Source organism: Anastrepha obliqua, chromosome 5 (assembly GCF_027943255.1).
Source record: "Anastrepha obliqua isolate idAnaObli1 chromosome 5, idAnaObli1_1.0, whole genome shotgun sequence".
Taxonomy (NCBI): Eukaryota; Metazoa; Arthropoda; class Insecta; order Diptera; family Tephritidae; genus Anastrepha; species Anastrepha obliqua.
In genome coordinates this window covers 96,250,247-96,272,339 of record NC_072896.1, presented here as the reverse complement: position 1 = coordinate 96,272,339, position 22,093 = coordinate 96,250,247, and the positions used below count along the sequence as shown (strand labels likewise).

At 36.2% G+C, this 22,093-nt stretch overlaps 1 protein-coding gene across 1 annotated transcript; it reads right to left on the bottom strand.

The window, feature by feature from the left end:
• Positions 1-5,549: 5,549 nt before the first annotated feature.
• Positions 5,550-21,249, bottom strand: LOC129247520 (protein FAM107B). Its single transcript, XM_054886672.1, has 3 exons — positions 21,122-21,249; positions 8,959-9,334; positions 5,550-7,377 (listed from the first exon to the last, which is right to left on the bottom strand). The coding sequence occupies exons 1-3, from the start codon at positions 21,174-21,176 to the stop codon at positions 7,113-7,115; spliced, it is 696 nt and encodes a 231-aa protein (XP_054742647.1). The 5' UTR covers positions 21,177-21,249; the 3' UTR covers positions 5,550-7,112.
• Between the last annotated feature and the right edge of the window lie 844 nt (positions 21,250-22,093).

Here is a 22,093-nt window from a genome sequence, read left to right as displayed (position 1 = left end):
GATTTATTAAGGAAACTGGTTTGGATGAAGTACTCTGATGAATAGAGTACACAAAAGACCCTGAGGTCGACATGCAAACCTTAGTCTCAATACTTTGGAGAAAGCCTTAACATTTTATAATTCCGATGCAACTTCTCTTGATGGAGCACCCTAATGTGCTGAAATATATACATGCATTTACAACTGTTTTATAGACATTTTTTGACTTCATCCATATAAGCGCCTAAAAGCCAACTGACACCATTTAACTTTATTATTCTATTTGTGACGTTGGATGTTTATTTTTTAATTTAAATTTTTAGCAGCATTTTATGGATTTTTAAGATATCTTACAATTTTATTTTTAATCAATCGCTTTGCCACAAAAATTGCATAAGTATTTACTTCCCTAATTCACTTAAAAAACTAACAAATACGCCATAGTTAATAGTTTGTGTGTTGGTAGCCTTCCAGCAGCCCACTTGCCAGCCAATCTGCGTTGCTGCGTGCCCCACTCCACTTGCCGGCCGACACCTGACTTTTATCAACCACTGAATCGCCTGGCTCGAATGGCTTTAAAATAAGCGCGGCAAGTGGGTTGCTGTGTTACTCATGGCTTTAGGTCTAAGCCGTTGAGCGCGGGGACAGTCGGACAGTCCAACAATCCGACAGTAAGGCAGTCGGTTTTGCGCACGCTCTACACCCTGCTACCTGTTGCTTTTGGTGTTGTTGTATTTGTCTTCTTACTTTCAGCTGTTGTTAAGTGGTCGCCAATTTTGGGCACTTGTCGATAAACCTGTTAATAATAATCTGACTTTTGCAATTTTGGTTGCATTAGACGAATCCACAACAGCCAACGGCGCGCCATTTATTTATGGCATTATTCGTGGTGCCTATTGCGTTGGATTAGATTTTGATTGCTGGTGGGCTTCCTTGTAATGAATGGAATCTATTAAGTAATATAATAATATATTTGTTTACATTTATACAAACGCATACACATACACATACATTAATGCGAGTAAATGAGGTTGTGACGCAATTAAGTGCCATTGCGAATCATATTTTCCTGGGGTTCCTTATCAGTAAGAATTCCTATGGCATACCAAGGCAACTTAACTGAAATGTATTTGGAGTATAATTTCATCGCTCTAGGGTTATATATTTTTTCATGGGCCGAATATAGGTTTTATCAATAAGGGAGGCCATTATAACTTTCTATTCCTGCAAATCTATGTTCGGCAAAAACTGGGGACTCAAGCCACAGGTCATGCTGCGAATGCACAACGTAGTGGTTTTGCCAATTTTAACGTATGGATGCCTGGTTTGGTAGAAATCTCTTTGGAAGGCTATAATATCAGGGCAGTACCGATGTTCCACTAGTTACTTAAGGGGATCAACATGTCCGTTTTTGGGTCAAGCCGTAATTGAGTTTCTGTGGAAGTCAGATTTATTGCCTCCACGCGATGACGGCTGGAAACAATTGTGCATTGGGCATAGGCGCGGCTTGTTCTCCAAATCGGTCGTAAGGCCTATCTGATGTATAATTGGCTAAGATAGATCGGGCGGAGGGAGTAAGCCCTGTTAAAAAATCCCTAACCCACGGTGTCATGCAGCTCAAAGTGCAATCAGGTTAAAGGACTTTGGACACTGGGGACCATCTCTCAAGGGTAATGGTAGCATTTTTGGACAGTTAACACCGAATTTCTCCGAACTTCGGGCAGATCTCTCCATTCGCAGACTGGAATTTGCAGGTCGCGCTAGGGCAACATTTCCAAATAGGCAGGATTGGAATGAGAGGAAAATCAGCACCGAAGCTTGCACCTTTGTCTTCACTGACGGCTCCAAGATGGAATCGGCGGTCGGAGCAGCGGTTTTCTCTAAAAAAAAATTGTCGAATACCGCTAGTGTTTTTCAGGCAGAAGTATTTGTGATGCTGTATTCATGCAAAATTCTTAGGGAACGTGTGAGCACGCAAGATATTGATATTTTCTCCGATAGTCAAGCTGCGATCAAGGCTCTGACGACGCCTTGGTGCAGACCGAAATAAGTAAACTCCTATAAGGAGGAGATCAAATCTCTTGGGTGTGCAGGTAACATTTCTCTGATTTGGTTTCCAGGACATAGGAACTTAGAGGGAAATGAGATTGCTGATGGGCTTGCCAGGAAGGGGACTGAATTGGCTTCAGAGACCTCCTACCCGTTCATCGGCATCCCCCTGACAGTTGTTAAAGGGGAATTGCACAATTTATTTCTCAGGGAAGCTCCATTTCTTCATGTGCTATTTCGAAAACCCTTTGGCCCCAGTACAATAAATGGAGGGCTCAGAAAGTCTTTTGGACTCCTCGGCATTCAATTTCCAAACGCGTAGCTGTGTTTACTGGTCACTGGACGATCGGCACACACGCGGAAAAGCTAGGCTTAGCATTTAACCCCCATTGCAGAAGCTGTGGGAACCTTTCAGAGAAGGAGACTGTTGAGCATTTTCTCTGTAAATATCCGGGTTTGACAGCTAGACGACTAAGGTCACTGGGCGCTCCTTTCTTCCACAGCCTGGGATTGTGTGCCAACCAAAATATCGTCAAGTTTCCCCATTATATCAACAACTCTGACTGACTGTAGATATTTGCCTGATGGTAGTCTCATAGTGTTACCAAAACGACGCTTTAGTGCTACTTGGCTTTTACCAAAAATCATTTTGCTAAATCATATTTAGTAAAAAAGTTATTGAAAACAAAATTGATGAATAATATTGCGCCTCCTTTTATATGAAGAGATGTGACGCCTGTATTAGGACTACATATATTTTGCCTTCTGGCATGCTGTGAGCAGCCGACGAAAATGTTATCTCAAGTAACTATATATAAGTATATAGAAGCAGCCCTAAGCCCTGTTTACAACTGAAGTCTTAAATGGACCATGACTAGCACGCTACAACACATCGATCATGCTGACAAAAAATGCCTCCTGGCGCTTCGCTCCACCGAACTTAAGGAAATGAGTTCCGCGCTTCATAGAAAAACTAGGTCTGCCGGCCTTAAAATCAATTTTGACAAGGAGAAAGTGATGAGTCTGGCAAATAAAACGGGAGACTGTAGGTAACCCTATCGAAACAGTGGAGGAATTTACTTACCTCTGCAGCAAAATTGTCCCGGGCGGTAGCACGGATGTACACATAGACATACGTTCACGAATCGAAAAAGCCAGAGGGGCATTCGAGATGTTGTGCCCTGTGTCCCGAAACAACAACCAGAGTTCAAAAGTTTTTGTCAACCGCTGTTTAAGGATTGTATTCCGAATTTTCTGACCAAAAACAATGCCGAACAAAGAATTGCTCGAAAAAGCAAACATGGAGCCGCTAGACATTCGAAATAGAAGATGGAAATGGAAGTGGATTGGTCACACTATGCACAAAGGAGATGGTAAGATAGCAAAGAAGGCTGGAAGAATGGACCCCACTTACAGCAAGAGGAAGAGCGTGTGACAGGTCAAGGCAAACCTGGAAAAGAACTGTGGATCGCGAGACGGCTCAACTCGAGTTAAGCTGGAAGCAGGTGAACGCGTTATCCAGTACTCGGACGAGATAGCGCGTAGGTGTTGTTGGTGCCCCGCTAGGGATTCAAGGAAACAATTATCATGAACTATATAAATATAATTTCCTTTAACTCCGGTTAGAGCATAGGGCCAGTAGAAAGAAAATCCGCATCTTTGAGTTTATAACTCTTTGGAGCTCTTTTGAGGTCTGCATTTAATTCAATTTGGGTGCTTCTCTCAGCTGGTTTGGAACCCACCTCGCAGACATTTTCCCATAGCAATAGGATTTGTTATTGTCATTCCCACGTTACCGGGACGACCCGGACTTATAACTGGCCAAGGACTGTTACTCCAGCAGCATCCCCCGTAAACTTATTGGGCATCAGCAGTATGTTGTTACAACCACAACAACAACAGTTTCGCATATTCGGGTGTTTATGGGTTTGTTAGGTACAGGTATGATCCAGAAAATTGCGGAAATACGGACAAATTTTCCCCCACAAAAAATCATCTAATCCAAAATTCGTTCGTCACTTATCAAAAAGAGTTCAACCCAGCACTTCGCGTACCTTGTATAATGAAGATGCACCTCGCGCACCTTACATAATGAAGAAGTCCATTAGGTTAGATTAAGTTATGGTAGTAGCCGGTCTGTACGACCCACTTACTCAGGCCTTCCAGGTCCATTGTGATACCACAGTGAGATTTGGGAACCTCATTTATATTTCTTCTTGCAACTATTTTGTGGCTCTTGTGAAGCGCAGTATTGGTTCCATCTCCACGCCAGACAGTTCTGTAAGATAATTGAAACAATATTTACCTAGGCAACTTGCTCTGATTGTAGCTAAAGCTGGACAATTGCAAAGGAAGTGCTCAACTGTTTCTTCCTCTTTCTCATCTCTACAACTTCTACAAAATGCATGGGATAACACTCCTAGTCTCAAGGAATGCCTGCCAAATAGTCAATGACCGGTTATACAAGCCACGACCTTCGAGATCTCCTCTCTTGAAAGGCTAAGCAGTTCGTTCGTCTTTTTCTTATTTATTTGAGGCCATAGTAGCCAAGCCGCTTCTTTTTTCTTTTTTTGTCGGAGCAAAAGTCCATTGTACTACACTTGGAATCCCTTATAATTTTCTTTAAATCTACCCGATCTCCGAAGAAATCTGAGTAGATCTTGTGGTGCCAAAGGGCCAAGGTGGCGGCTCCCTAATACAACAGTGCCAAAGACCTCAAACCTGTTTCGAGCGAAGGCAGGGCAGACGCACAGGAAGTGGTCCGCCGTCTCATCCTCCACATGCTGGGCAGGACGCACAGTCTGAGATGCCTACCTTTTCCAAGTGCTTCGCCCACAGAAAGTGGCCAGTCAGCAGTACAACCAGCTGTCTGCACTCCCCTCTGCTTAATGACAGGAGGATTTGCGAAAGACGATCGGACATGAGAGGTAACATCAGTTTAGTCCATCTGCAGCCTTTCTCAGCATGCCAAGCTGACTTGCGGGTTGTAGTAACTCTACAACTAACCGTGGCTTTAATGGCTGTAGAAGGGAGTGGCAGAATGGGCTCCGGACCAAAGAAGTTGGCCTCAGAGCCCATTCTAGCTAAGGAGTCAGAGGTTTCGTTACCCACGTGTCCCGGGACCCATGTTAGCATCAGGCTATTATGTCTACCGACATAGTTCAGCCTGGATTTACGCGCATGTGCCTTCATCTCTCCATACCCTAGTGGCCTCTGGGATAATTTGATTCTTAACTATTTATTTGGTCGCGGCCATATCTAGGTATGTCAATGGTACTTCTATCACTGAACAGTTGAAGAGTTGTTGTTATTGTGGGAGCATCATAAACATTCCCCATATATATATATTCCGGAAGTGACAGTCCTTGGCCAGATATAAATCCGGGTCGTTCCGATAACGTAGAACCGACTGTCGTGCGAACGAGTTGAAGAGTAGTACCTTTCGGCTTTACAATTTTCCTCAATATCTCTGTGCCCCGCAATCCAAATACAATTCACGAACATTAACGAAGAAAACAACATTTTATGTTAACTTTTTACTACAATAGAATTTATTTAAAACTATTTTTATAAGTATTATCTACGTTTCATATAATTATTGATCTTATTTGTGTTTTTAAAGAACTGCTAACGATTTTTATATCCCTTTACATTTTGCTTTAGATCTTCCTTTCATTTATTTGCTGTGTATGTGTGTATGGGTATATGTGTGTATATGTGTGTATGCATGTATGGGTGTGTTTGTATGAGTATTTACCTCCCTGTTTCGCATGTCAGACCTTGCCATTACAATTAACATTTACAGGTTTCAATTTATTTATAATTTTTTTTTCTTTTATAAATTTATTATTTCTTGCTTTATACACACGGAAGTTAGGTTTATACATATATTTGTAAGTCATTAATTATCAATGGAATTTATTTAACGTCTTCTGTTTTTAATTATATATATTTTTTTAGTTCAATGTTTAACTCAGGGTGGTGGTTTTTTCATAGTTTCATACAGAGTGGTTTGTTTTATGTTTTTTTTTTGTTTTTTGTTTGTTGTCAAAGGACATTTTGCGTCAGAGTTTCACTACAAATACAATACAATACAATACAATTATATATAATTAATTATTATTACAAATACAGTTATGTTTAAATGTGTTTGTATGTATAAAAATAACATCATTTCCCTTTTAAATTTCGTCACTCTTCATATAATTAGATTAGATGATTGATAGCACATTTTGTTGATTTATGAATAGGAAAATAATATCAAAATTGGAATATCAAACAATAAAAGTAGCGCAGAGATTCGAAATATGCAGAAATTCCACAAAAATGAAGGGATAATAGCATATTAAGAAGTAGAAAAAGAAAATACTTTTGCTTATTCCAAAACTATGTTTCAAGTTGGTTAGTGACTGAATACTTTAAAATTAAACTAAGCGCAAAAAAAGGTCATACAAAATTATTATACGCAGAGCTTAAAAAGTAATTTTGTGAGCCTATGCTGGTAAACCGCAGCATTCTGAACGAAGTGCAAATACAAATTAGCCAATTCAATACACATTTCAGTTAAGTCGACAACAATACAAACAAAATTATGCTAATTTATAAATATCGATAACACATACACATGTAAAATATCTCCAAAAAAGAATATCTCCAATTTCGAATCAAAAGCGAATTAACGAATATTTTATGCTAAAAAGTGTTGCTTCAAAAAGTGATGTGCGATAACTCAAAACATATGCAATTGATTGACGTAACAAAATTTATGTCCTCTCCCGTTTCCAACATTTTCAAATTCAACACAAATACCAAGCAATTTTGCGCGCCCAAAAGTAGACTTCGAAAAATAAATTAAATTAAAATAAAATAAAATTTGAAGTAAAATCGTCTAAAATTACTGCCATACGTATCGAAAATGAGTTGATAATTGTTTTTGTTATTATGGTTTTTTTTTCTTCTTGATTTTTGTTGTTTTTTTATTTTATTGTATTATTATTATTAGTATTATTATTATTGTTGGATGCGCGGGTGCTGTTTTGTTGTTCTTATATTTGGTTTTGATTCCCTCCCCCCTTCAGCCCCATCTATTTCAGCTCGCTCGCCCGCTGCTGGCGCAGTTTCGCTCGCGCATTCAAATACTCCGGATTCACGTATTGCTTATCCTCCTCATCTTCGCCGCTCTCTTGACGTTCGTGCTTTTGCGCACGCTCCATTATCACACGATTCAGTTCAGCTTTAAGGCCGGCGGTGGGTGAGAGATCGTCCTGATGTTGTTGGCGTTGTTGCCGTTCACGTTGCTTCTCGTAGGCGCGCTGCAGTTCGGATTTTTGATTTAGCACGCTTTTGCCACTGTGAGGAAGAGAGAGAGAAGAAAATGTTATGTTAGTTGTATGGATTTGATTTGTTTGTTTTGTTTTTTTTTTCGAAAAAATTGGCATTCCTAGTAATGTAAAGTTTGAAGTTAAGTAACCCCCAAGTACTGTAAGAGCCACAGCTGAGAAACTTCATAAATATTGAAGTAATAAAACCAGATATTTTTATGTACCAAACGCGGCCGCCGTAGCCGAATGGGTTGGTGCGTGATTACCATTCGGAATTCACAGAGAGGTCGTTAGTTCGAATCTCGGTGAAAGCAAAATTAATAAAAAAAAAACATTTTTCTAATAGCGGTCGCCCCTCGGCAGGCAATGGCAAACCTCCGAGTGTATTTCTGCCATGTAAAAGCTCCTCATAAAAATATCTGCCGTTCGGAATCGGCTTGAAACTGTAGGTCCCTCCATTTGTGGAACAACATCAAGACGCACACCACAAATAGGAGGAGGAGCTCGGCCAAACACCTAACAGAAGTGTACGCGCCAATTATTTATTTTTTTTTAAACGCTTTAAATTTGCATTAATATTTCTGGTATATTTTAAAATTTTTTCAAATATTATTTTATATATCTTTCAAGGATAGAGATCGCTACCGAATTCTAGAACAAATTAATATTGTGTTAACGAAAAAAAAGAGCCACCCTTCATATAGAACTTTCAGTATTTCATTTATGGGGTCTTCAGAAGCGAAAACGACCCTGGCTCGTGTCGATTTTTTTTTTTACTTGTCCACTTCTTGCTTAATCTACATAAAGATTCGTATATTATATATGTATATAATTGGCACGGATTCCGGGCGTTTGGCCGAGCTCCTCCTCCTATTTGTGGTGTGCGTCTTGATTTTGTTCCACAAATAAAGGGACCTACAGTTTCAAGCCGACTCCGAAAGGCAGATATTTTTTATGAGGACCTTTTTCATGGCAGAAATACATTCGGGTGCTTTGCCATTGCCTGCCGACCTAGAGGTCGCCGCTATTAGAAACAACTTTTTCTTCATTTTGGTGTTTTACCGAGATTCGAACCTACGATCTCTCTGAATACCGAATGGTAGTTGCGCACGATCCTATTACATTGCTTCAAAATTCCAGCACATTTTTGCATTTTTACATTTCTACAAATTATATCAAAATTTTATTAATTCACCACGAAATTAAGCCACCACCCAGTATTACTCCCTTCCCAAGGATGATTATCAGGTTTTATACTTAGGTATGGTGAAAAAGGAAATTGTGAGCGGAACTTCGGCTGCCACCTCGCTTGAGAGATTCGGCAGCCAGTTCTGTACTATCACTTCATTCACGATCATTCGCACACTCCGCCAATCAGTCGTTGTTCAGACGCCAACAAAGTGTTATTGGTTGATTCTTTTTTCGTATATCACCAACCCAATCTCAAATTTTTGGTAAACACACCTCAGCTGATTCTGTCAAATTCGCTCAGAGCCGAGTAGCGGTATGTTGAAGAGCTCATCTTTGAAATATTTTCACCATGCTCCCATTCGACAGTTATTTTACCCTTTAAACATTTTTTTTTAAATTAATTTTTCCTTTCACTCACATTTTATTATTGAATTTCAGCTCTCGATGCAGCTGCTGGCGTTCATTTGACTCCAGGCAGGGATTTATCAACTTCCTGGGCAATATGAGACCCTCGGCATCTTTTTGTACTCCCGGCGGTGGCGACGACATCATCATTGTTATTGTTGTTGTACTGCGTTCGTTCGCCTCGAGTGCACTGCTAATCGCTTGTCGCTTCTGTTCAAACCACTCTTGCCCAGCGTTCGTTGTGGATCCAGGTTCTCGTAGCACAATTTTCTCCGATGTGGTGGAAATTGGTAAAATTACGGGTGAGTGTGAAGCTAATGCAGCAGTTGATGTTACAGTTGATGAATGTTTAGGCGGACTGTCAGTGATGGAAGCTGTAGAATCGGTACCTGCCAGAGAGTAAAAAAACAAGAAAAGAAAGAGAAAATAACCAAATGAAAAACATGAAAAGTTAAGTATTTACTTATTTAAGTTCATCAAGTATTTTTGCTTCTACTTAAAAAAAAAAAAAATTCCGCTGATTGCAAAGCCGGCAAATACACAAAGTGGCTTCATTTAAAGCTTCATTTAATTCTACAGACGCTATGGAATGCGAAGTGGACAGCCATATGGAACAACAAAAGCTACAAAAAAATGGCCAATTGGACTGGACTTTGAATTGAGTTGGTACTTTTTGCTCCATGCATTTCTATGTATGTGTGCGTGTGTGTGTGTGTGTGTGAATACTAAAAGAAATCCAAACAATAGTGCCAGTGACCGTGTGCTTTGAGAAAGAGCACAAGAAGCACAGCTAATCACCATTGGAGTCAATGATTTATGACAAAACGCAAAACAGCGAAATGAAATGTAACAAATATTAATTTTTTTATTTTTATTTTTTCTGTGCTTTAGTACTTTTGTTGTTTATGATTTTTGTTTTTTGCTTTTTTCTTGTATTGTTCAATTTTATTTATATTTTGGGTCCATTGAGCGCTCTCAACACGGTTCATCACATTGAAATGCCAATTACTACCACTTGCCATTCAATGGCCTCGAACAATGGCCAATTGCCATAACAGCCGTCGAACAACTACTCGCTTATTATTGACTGACAGTGGTCTTAGGGAGATTAAAGCAGAAAATATGTGAAATACCAGCGCATACTTGGCGCTACGGAAAAGTGGAACATTTATGTGCTTTCTTAGTTCTTGTGCATGTCAACTAAGCTGTAAGTTGCGAGAACTATTGGGGAAAAATGAAAAAAATTATGAATTTATTTCACAAATATTGAAGTAAATGTTCAAAAAATCATGAAATTAGTACTGGCCGATCCAAGAAGTAAATTATGGCAGTTGGCAGAGGAACTACAGATTATTAGAGCATGAATTGGATAGATTTTGCATGAACAAATTAGTTCGCTTTGGATATCCCTTACCCTCCCAGCGCTCATACCGCTCAGCAACCAGCGACAATTGGGAATTCGTACAGATTTTTTGGAGTTATGTCAGAGTGAAGTGCGTGAAATTTTTAAACGCATTGCGAGACTGTTGATGAAACCTGTATTCATCACTATTTTTCAAAGCGCATGCAAAAGTCTGTGGATAAAAAGAAGATAAAAGGTCACTGAAGAAATTCAAAGTGGAGGGGTCGGCGTCTACTACTAATGTGGACTCCGATATCGGCATTTGGGAGTCGAGAGTTCAGGAAGGCGGTGTGAGCCTCCCAATAAATGCCGTTTAATGTCTGTCTTTATACTATCCGCCACATTGGTTGCAGTTGTGTTTTGGTCCTGGATCCCGTCGATGGAGTCAAAGAGATGCCTCTGGACTCATCTGGGAGGTGGCTCAGACGCCACTAAATGTCTGTGATTGCAACGGTAGCAGCCTAGTAGAAATTTCTTGCTGAGTAGTTTGACCGAGATCATGGATGCCTCGTTGTAAAGGTGCTGTAGAGAAGACATCGGGGGGCCTCCCGTGGCTGTCCTGATATCAGTATTTTGATAAGAGTGGAGCTATGCTCACGGCTAATCAGTAGTATCAGGTGACCAGACGAGCGCAGCTAATTTGGTACCAGCCGGCCGATTGCTTCAAATGTCACCAGCAATATTTCTTTGTCATTGCCTTAAGTGCTGCTGGCTAGCGACTTGAACAGCTCTTGGAGTGTTCGTGTTTCTTGCGCGTTGTCGACTACAAATATCGCATACAACTCCTATCTGTAGGAGTTTTACGGGGTGGTAGAGGAAGGGGGAGATCTCGTCTGCGTTGCAAAAGTCAAATGTACAATGACTTCACTTCCTTTGGAATCACTTATTGGCGTGCGTTAGTATCAGCATTGTTGAATTGGGTCAAAATCGTATAAGTAGTCACTGATAGTAGGGGCGGTAAGCCATCAGTGAGGACGGAAAGAGGATTAACTGCTGAATTTCAAGACTCAAAAAAAAACATTGAAAAAACTTCGCTTAATAAGTTGAAATTTCTGAGCCCTTCATCATTTTATTTCGACGTTGCAATTAACTAAGAAAGCATAATCCGATTTATACATTTTTTTTCTGGCTACCGACAATTTGATTAGAGGAGGCAATGTGCCTCTATCCGACAACCCAGCTGGATATTTTTAATGTAAATTATAGCAAGTTAAAGATATTAAAATTTCTCTTAACCGGAGTATACATCACTTCTCGATAGGCCTAAAGTTTCTGAAAAATTTATCATTTCAGAACAATTTGTGTTTTTTTTTATATGAAAATTAAAAAAATATGAAAAATATGAAATATGAAAAAATATGATAATTAAAAAAAATGAAAATTTGAGCTAGAACAAAATTTAAGTGACAATGAATTTTTCGTTCATTTCTCTACATTAAAGGATATTCCCATACGAAAAAATCAAGCTACCATAGAGCAAAATCGACGAATCAATAAACTAGTTATGAATCACCAAATGGACAAACTCGGATCCAAGTCGCGAAATGTCAATGAAATATAGAGCCCCTCAACATTTTGGCCAGTTTTGAATTTCTTTGATTTTTTTAATCTTTATTATTTTTATTTTAAAAGTATAGCTCACTGGCCATCACAATGGACGAATTTGATTCTTTCAACTCGTATGGACAGCCATTAATCCTATAGCTCACTGACTAACAAAATGCCAAATTTCAAAATTCTATAAAAAGTGAGAAAAATTGGGCAAATTTTCATCAAAATTTCAAAAAATTTTTAATTAAAATTGATTTTATTCAGAATTTAAAAAATTGGGTACGCAGTTTTTTAGCCAATTAAATTCTAGTAGGATGATGTACATGTTTTAAGTTGCTGGAAAATCCTGTTGGTTTTTTATAGTATTTTTCCTTAACGGTGTTGTGCATTTCTGCATATAAAAAAAAATCGTGGATTTGTTGTATTAAAAAAAACAATGGTAGATTTGTTATATGCCGAAAATACGAAACACCGTCAGGAAAAAAAATTATCAAAAATCAACAAACACTTCGAGCCACTTCAAACTTGCACTTTATCACACTAAAATTTAAGGGGCTATAAAACTGCGTAGCCAAATTTAAAAAAATGTATAATAAAAAAATTTGAAATATTAATTTTTTTTAATTTTTATTTTTTACAAATTTTAAACAAAGCTTGAAACTTGAATTAATAAGGTATTTATTATAGAATGAATTATGTTTTTAATAAAAAAAAATATTTAATTTAAAAAATTAAAAGTGTCAAAATTTTTGAAAATGTTGAGGTGCTCTACTTTTTTCGCGGACTGATACGTACATACAAACAAGGAGGCGCAAAATTAACCACCCTATAGGAAGATTTATAATTTTTGCAAATGCCGTCGTGTGTCAATCAAATTTGACACTTGTGAATTAGACAGTTTCAATAGACAAACAGTTTTTTTTTATTTAGTAAAAAAGTTATGCAAAAACAAAATTGCATGATTAAATTTGCGTCCCATGTGTACGGTGTGATCCGATACAGTGCATACTTCTATCCTAAGATATGATACATTAAAAAATCTAACAGGAAATCGCCAGAACTCTTCACTTTAATTTTGATTTGTTACGAATTACAGATTCAAAAATTTTTGACATGAACTTCCTTTTCACACACGCCAAAATCAAAGTCAAAGCTTAGAACTTATTAATCATTAAAAGAACAAAACTATTTTCGATATATTTGCGCCATTGTACTCACAAAACATTACAATGAAGGCATAACTACCGCAACAGCCGTAACAAAAGCAAAAGTTAAGCGTGTAAAAGCGGCGAACAAAAGTATCCGTCCGCAACTAGCACGGGGTAATAGTGAAAACAACAACAACAAGAACAACAAAAAGACATAAACAACTGCGCCAAAAAGAAGAAAACCAGAGCACCAAAGTATTTACAATTCGTGCGACACACAGCACAACCAAATGCCTTTCCACATTTGCCACAAACACAAAAGTCAAGTCAAAGATTCTTACGAGCGTATCGCCTAGATTAAGGTTAACAACAGCCAGTGCCGATGCGATGCAACAACAAAGTACGGTGACTAAAATTTCAACGAAGCACATTGGGCCAAATATTTGTGGTAAAGCTTATACTTAGGAGAATGTCTTAATAGTTTTCTTTGACGCAAATTTCTTCACCGACAGCTGTGGGTACCTGCTACCTATACATAATTACTGCCACTGGCGGAGGGCAACGTGTTGCAAGCACAAGACGACATCATTCGCAGCCGAATCAAAATGCACCTTAAGCCATGGGCTGTGTAGTACTTTCTTTTTCAGCCTCATCACGTCTACTTATACGTACACATGCACATACATACATACATACACGCATACATACATAATTGTGCGTTGAACAGTGAAATGGGCCCTTCAGCGGAATCATCTAGCGATATGTCGGCTGGCAGTGGCAGCGTCGGAAGCGACATCAAAAGAGACAACAGCAGCCAAAGAACAGGTCACAATGTGAACAATTGCCACTGCCACTGTTGGAGCTGTCATATTAACCCATATCTTCACACATCAAATTAGTGCTGAGAGCCTAACAAATCAGAAAGAACCGCAACTTACAGAATTTAGTGTGGAAAAAAGTCGAAAAGGTTGAGAAGCATGCAAGGTGGTGTAAAACTAATCATCCAATTGTGTTTCTGAATAACTTTCTTACTAAATAACAAAAAAAATTATTTTAAGTGATGGAAATCTTTATTTTGAGATTTACGCACTCGGTTGCTTGATTTTTTTGTATACTGCAGCTGTCTAATTCACAGGTGTCAAATATGGCATTATTTGTAAAAATCGAAATAGGGATCTTTATTTGAAAATAATTCGCAAATTTATCGAAATTACAATATGAAACTTTCAGAAATTACTGAGAATAGTTCCAGCTATTAATGAAAAATATAGGGTGATTTTTTTAGAGCTACTGAAAAGTTTTTCAAAAAACACACATAAAATTCAGAAAAATGCATGAAATTGTTATTCGAATCGATAGTACAGTCCATATAATTTAATGTTTGAAGATTATTTCATGCAAATGTTGACCGCGACTGCGCTTCAAATGGTCCATCCGCTTATTCCAATTACGGCATACTCTCTCCAATGTTTCGGCCGGTATCTCACATATAAATGCTTTAATGTTGTCTTCCAATGCGTTAATTGAAGCAGGCTTGTCTGAATAAACATGAGCTTTAACATAGCCCCACAGAAAAATAATCTAAAGGCGTTATATCGCACGATCTGTGTGGCCAATTGACAGGTCCCGAACGTGAAATAAAATGTTCACCGAACTCGCCTCTCAACAAGTCAATTGTTACGCGTGCTGTGTGGCATGTGGCATGTGGCACCGTCTTGCTGAAACCACATGTCATGCAAGTCAAGCTCTTGCATTTTGGGCAAAAAAAGGTTGAATATCATTTCATGGAAGCGCTCACCATTCGGAGTTACCTTACGATTCGCAGCATCTTTGAAGAAGTACGGTCCAATGATACCTCCAGCCCATAAACCGCACCAAACTGTGCCCTTTTCTAGATACATTGATAGCTCTTGCAATTCTTCTGGCTGATCTTCACTCCAAAATCGACAATTCTCCTTATTTATGTACCCATTGATCCAAAAATGAGCTTCGTCGCTGAACACAACTTTCCAAGAGCCCATTCACCAAAAATTCTGCGTTGCGATAGGTCGTTCGGCTTCAATTCTTGCACCAGCTGTATTTTGAAAGACTTCACACGTAATCCGTTCGCAAAATTTTTCACGTTGTTGAGTAACAGAGGCCGAATTGCTGCGAACGGCGACGAATCGATAATTGATGGTCATCATTCTACACCGGCCGATACAGCTGCGATATTTTCTTCAGTTCGCACTCTACGTAAGCGTGTTGGTGGTGGTGGTTTGATGTCCAATAATGTAAATTTGGTTCTAAATTTAGTCACAATAGCTCGAATAGTCGCTTCAGTGGGTCGATTAAACTGACCATAAAATGGAAGAAGCGCGCGATATACTTCCTTAACAGAACACGCATTTTTATAATAAAATTCAATGATTTACAAGACGATTCATGGTTAAATTATAGACCAAACTGAAATGTTTCACAGTGAAGAAAAACACGAAACGTGCGTCAGCTGTTTAACCCAACTGTTTAAAAAGATAATAGCTAAAAAATTACCCGTTAGAAAAATTTGGAAGAGAATGTTTTTGAAAAACTAAAAAGAAAAACATTATTTTCCAAAAAATTAATTTTTTTTCTGGAAAGTATAAGTTTTTTAAGTTGATTTTGTTTTATTATAACAAATGTAACAGAAAAATTGTCATGATCGTCATCAATTCCTCTTATCCCCAATGGAACGTAGGGCCTCCACAAAACAATTTCAGTATAGTTTTTCGCAATGACTTACATTTTTTTAAATGATTAACTTAAACAAAATAAAAAAAGAATAAAAAATTATTTTAATTTAAAAAACTGTATAGCTAAATTTTAATTTTTTTTTTTAATTTTGGTAAGGAGATTTTTATTTTTATTTAAAAATATCTCGAAAAGTGATGGAAATTCCAATATGAGACTTGCATAAGTACCGAGCCTGATTAATGAAAAAAAAAAAATTTAAGAAAATTCTGAAGGGTCAGAAACGGCAAAAAAACATTTTCTTAAGGAAAAATTTTGAACGAAAAAGTAAAATATTTTTTTAAAAAGTATATTTTATCCTATAGATTAAATGAAAAAAATATTTACAAAAATTGTTAAAAAATATCGAATATATTTCAGTTTAAAGAACTTTATACCAAAACTGGCAATCTCTAAAATTAAGAAATTTTTTTCAAAATCTTTTCGGTTTACCTTTTAAGAGTTGTACACTTAGTTTCAAGAAGTATTGGCAACAATGTCCAGAGCACTTGGATCACTTGACATGGAGTCGCTTATAAGTAAAAACCCCCCACTTGGTATATAATCCCACATTCCTGATACCAAAACCCCTAATCGCACGAAAAATGCCATTTGGGCAACGCTATGTCGAATGTTTGTATATGAGCCAATGCAAAGAAAACTTTTTTTTAATGAAACAAAGATCACAAATGTAACTGGCTTCTTTTTTTTAACATGCGAATCGTGCCAAAAACTTCTAAATGAATTGGAATACGACGACATTCGCTTTTTTTTTTGTTAGCTCTCAAGTTTTTATGTTTTTCTCTCACAATAGCCGCAGTTTCTTCTATTGCTTTCTTCTCGCCTTTTTATGAATGTTTTTTGTTAAAAATTTCTACTAATTTTTATGAAGCCAATTCATGTGTTCGAAACGGCTGACACTGAATCGCTAAGGTTAATGGGCTGCAAGCAGAAGTCAGCGTTGGCTAAAATGTTAAATAGCCAAAAACGTGTATGCAATAATACTCAGGCGCTCTATTGGATACTTAAGTTGTTTTTGCTTGCAGCTTGTTTACAAGCAAGAGCTCTTAGTGTTGTGTTCTTTGTTTTTTCGGTTTTTTTCTGTTTTTTGTTTTTCATTTGGAGAAATTTAGCACACCAAAGTCATAGAATTCTCAAATGTTTATGCCTTTAATGGGCGCCTGTTTACAACCAGTTTATGGAATTCTACATTGGCGCTTACACAAAGCTCATAGTGTCGGCATACACACATGCATACGTACATTCATAGCTTTGACCCATTGAGCAATCAACGGGCACTACAGTGGGGCATTGACGAAAATGGTAAAGAACCTTCGGAGAGTTACTAATGGCTGGTGTATTCGGTTACAAGCACTTTTACTACATAAAACATGCATATGTTTAGGAACGATTTTTGTGCATATATGTATGAACATGTATGTATGTGTGTGTGGATATGAGGCTTAAAGCAAACTAAGTGCTGCCGATTTGTTAATTTCAGGCTTAGTAATTCTATGACGATACGGTTTGTTTGGCACCTAAAAAGGGGTTAATTGCTTTAAAGCGACGTGTGTATGTATGGGCGTGTGTGTGTGTGCATTAATATTTTTTGTTTAGTGACGAGCTCAAATAAAATTTTCTCAAGCGGAAATTTGATCTTGAAACCAGATTTCAAGTAACTGATCTGGTAATTAAATTCTAAAATGTGAGCTTGAAATCGTATTGCTGAAATTTATTTATATTTTTTTAATTTTATTTTAGAAGCGTTATTTTGTGTATTTTGTTTTTTTTTTCATATTAAACTACGTAAAATGGTTTGGCCGTTTTTCGCTTTATTTCCTTTATGGAACTGACGCAGCGAAGGTTATCCGATTTAGATCAAAAAAACGGAAGTTTTTCCGCTAACCATTTGAAGGCATATTTTTGATTTTTCTATTGTACAAGTCCTTGTTGTGGTAGTTGAAGCAGTGCAGTAAGCACTGCCAGTGCGGTGGAGTCACCGATTGTGACGTTTTGCACTTCTAAATTTAAAAACTCTAACCAGCAGATTTGCCTAGTTTTATTGTTTTTTCATTGCCAACCTCTCGAGTGAAGCAGTTTACTGTCTTAACCTCCAGAAAATAATTGCTTTTAATGTTTTTATGTATAACCTACGTAGTGTTACTTCTTTTTACTCAAGTTTTTCGAAATCAAATTATGCAAAGTATTTATGATCCCTTAATGAGAACTCTAACGGAACTAAATAATGTGTGAAGTTTGGTTAAACCCGTCTCTACCACGTGAAGTATTACGAAGCCTACTATATAACTGTTTTTCTTAGTGTTAAGTAATTTGTTTTTAGTCATTAAGAATTCATTGCTCTATTGACTGAATAAGCAAAACTAAAAAAACTTAAAAAAAATAATTTTTTTTTAAATATTAAAAAAAATATAAAAAATACATAAACAAGTATAAAAACTAAAAATTAAATACCAAAAAAATAATAATATTAAAGAAATAACAAACAAATAAAAAATTTATATACGAAAAATAAAATAAAATTTTTAGTTTGCTTAAAAACAGTATGCGGTACAAATTTTTCTTCCAAACTGCCATTATTTCCTTTTATTTAGTTTGATCTTAATAAAAAAATTTAATAAAAGATAAAAATTAAATAATAAATAAAAACTATTAATACAATTTTGTTTTTAATTTATACAAAAAGAAATTTATAAAAAAGTTAATAAATATAATTAGCAATAGTATCATTTTTTGCAAGCCCTACGTTTCTTTTAATTTAAAAATTTTCCTTCCGAAATACCATTATTTCCTTTTATTTAGTTTGATCTTAAAAAAATATTTAATAAATGATATTAAATAAATGAAACCTATTAATAAAAAAAATTAAACAAAAAAAATTTATAAAAAAATTAATAAAAATAATTAACGATAGTATCATTTTTCCGAAGCCCTACGATTTTTTTATTTAAATTTTTTTTTTTAAATGATTAAAAACATAATTGGTTTGCCTAAAAACAACATGCAATATGAATTTGATTTACAAATTGCCACTTTTTACTTCCTTTATTCGTATTCATTACTCATATTTTATCCAATTTTATGTTTATAAAAAATATTTAAAAATATATATATTAATATAAAAATGTATAGTATCATTTTTTCGCAAGCCCTTCAATTTTTTTCGAATTTTTAGAAGTGCAAAAAATATAAATAAAATTAAATAAAAACATAAAATATGTTAGGAAAAAAAATATATAATAATTAGTTGGCTTAAAAACAATAAGCCATATGAATTTTCATTCCAAACTGCGACTTTTTTCTTTTATCCAGTTTGATACTAAAAAAAAAATTTAAACAAACTAAAAAACCAAATTCTATGTATAATTTTTAGCAATATTTTCGATTTTTTATAAATGTTTTACAAGGATAAAAAAAACAACAAAAAAATTAAACAAACAAAAAAATTTTTAAAAATTAAATAATTAACTGCACTTTTTCTTTTATCCAGTTTGATCTTAGTAAAAAAATATATGAAAAAAGCTAATAAAACAATTTACAAAAAAAATTGTTTAGTATAATTTTTCTCCAGATTTTAATTTTTTTTTTACAAATTTTAGAAGGTCAGCCTAATATATAGTAGGAGCCGATAGCCAACTCCAGAATACATTTCCGGCATGAAAAAAGTTTCACAAACAAACTACAGACTCCTCAAGAGCGGCATAAAACTATAGGAACTGATCTCTTGAAGCTTCAAACTACCACACATAGAAAAAAATATCGGTCAAAATATATATATATACATATATAATTAGCGCGTACGTTTGAGTGTTTGGCCGACCTCCTTCTCCTATTTGTGGAGTGCGTCTTGATGTTGTTCCACAAATAGAGGGACCTACAGTTTCAAGCCGACTCCGAACGGCAGATATTTTTTATGAGGATTATTTTCATGGCAGAAATACACTCGGAGGTTTGCCATTGCCTGCCGAGGGGCGACCGCTGTTAGAAAAGTGTGTTTCTTAATTTTGGTGTTTCGAACCTACGTTCTCTCTGTGAATTCCGAATGGTAATCACGCACCAACCCATTCGGCTACGGCGGCTACGTCGGTCAAAACCAGGGCAAGAAAAAATGTGTTCTTAAAAAGTTATCTTAGGATCTTAAAATGTGTAATTAAATTAAATGTATGCTTCCAAAATGCTTTTAAAATACTTATGAGCCTTGAAGTATGCTTCGAAATTTCATATACAGTGCGTTTAATAACTGTAGCATAGGGGCTTATGGACAAGGTTTTGACAAGTTAATTACTTCTCATTTAATTTCAATAAATTTAGTATGAAAATAAAGCTCATTACACTACAAAAAACATATAAATCCAAGTTTCTAACGTTTTTTGCAGTTTTTTTTAATTTTTTTTTTTTCCTTTTTTATTAATTCTACAATTTTCCATACAAGTTACAAGCTTGTCAATCAGAATTTCTACAAAAATCTCGAAGAAAGGCTATTGATTTTTTATAGAATAAGTTTGTTGTGGCTCAAAAATCACGTTCATCACCCATTTCGTTACTTGCTGTGTTGCGCCACTTAAATCTTATCCTCCCTTTAGAGGCTCTTAAAAAATTAAATTAAAAGCCTCTTCCTTTTCTGCTCTTCAATCGATCGGCTCGATTATGACTCCGCATACCCTTCTATAAGCTCAGTTGTGTTCACATCCATTCACATGAAGGCTTGGCGCACATTTACAAAAGCAAACATTTTTAGTATCACAATGCAAGTTGCAAGGTTGCAAATTCATTGCCAAATGTGGCAGAAACTTAAGAACCAACCAACACAATCAATTATGAAGTGAGCCAATATTTTTTCACTTTCTTTTTCTTGCTGTTCTTCTTCTTCTTCTTTTTATTCTTCTCTTTAAATTAATCGATTTAATTAAGAAGCTACACCGCTACCTAGTCGCCGTTGCACTTTCGCATAGTTTTAATGAAATCCGCCACGTTTGGGTGAAACGCCATTTTTTTAATTTAGTTTGCTTAGTCGCTAATTATTTTGTTACCGTTGTCGACAACATTTTTCATTAATTTCAATGATTTACGTTGCCGGCGTTAAATTTCAGTTATACCAAAAAAGTATAAAAAAAATTAAAACACAAAAACAAGTTGTGAAATTTATGGTATTTTGTAATAAGGCAATGATAAGCAAAATTGGAAAATGAAAAAGCTCGAAAGCAAAACCAAATACAAGAAATGCACACACACAAAAAAGAAAGGAGCCAAAAAATATTGGTTATGCAGCAATTTTTGTTACGAAAAACCAGCAAATTGGTTGCACTCACTTTCGAAAACACGCATGCGACTCATTATGCCGGACGAGATGTGCGTGCGACTCATTTTAATAAGCTTAGCTAATTTTTTTGTTTGATTTTGAGTAAAAACTTTCAAAGTGATTTAGGTGTTTTTTTTTTGTAGTTTAAAAATTTTTTTTTTTAACTTTTTTAAATTTTTTTAATTTATATTTTTTTAATATTAATTTTTTTATTTTTACGTTTTTCGTTTTTGATTTTATTTTCTTTTTATTACGCTTTAACGGCTTTGTTATGCTATTTGGTATGCCAAAAAACTTGCGTTGCAGCTACTGGCCGCACTGCAATGCGGTGTGTTCAGCGTTAATTAAGCGTACCGCTGCTGCTGTTATAAAATCACACAATTTTCTTTAAACACATTTCTTTTCCCTGTTTTTTCTTTTGGTTACTATTTTAATTCCAAAAATTTGATTTGTTCATTTGGCGCCGCCACTAATGTGTTGCAATTACACGTTGCACATTAGTGTTTTGGCACAACTGCCTTGCCTGGCTGGTTGCTGATTGCCGCGTGCTGTGTGCCGCGTGCGAACTCGGCGCGGCTTAGTGTTTCGCCCTGTGCTATCGATGCAAATCGATTTTACTAACTGAATTAAGCAACCAGTTTAATTGAATTTGAGTGTGAATGTGGCGCGAGCGACTTTTATTTTAATTTCACGATTTTCTTCTTCTTCTTCTTCTTGCTGTCTGATTTTTATTTTCTAATGGCACTACACTTCACAGAAATATTTGAATAAATAAATATTCAGCTAAATGCGCCCAATCAGTTCGTTTGCCTGTTTTGCAACCCACTGTCGCCGCTTTGCTTGCAACTTTTTCACTGCAATCGCCATACACGGCGCTTTGGCGCTGATTCTACTTGTAAATAGAAAAGCCGTAGCAGCTAACAAGCTTCCTTTTATTTGCTGCTGCTTTGCATTGTTGCCCCCACTTGTCATTGTCACACGC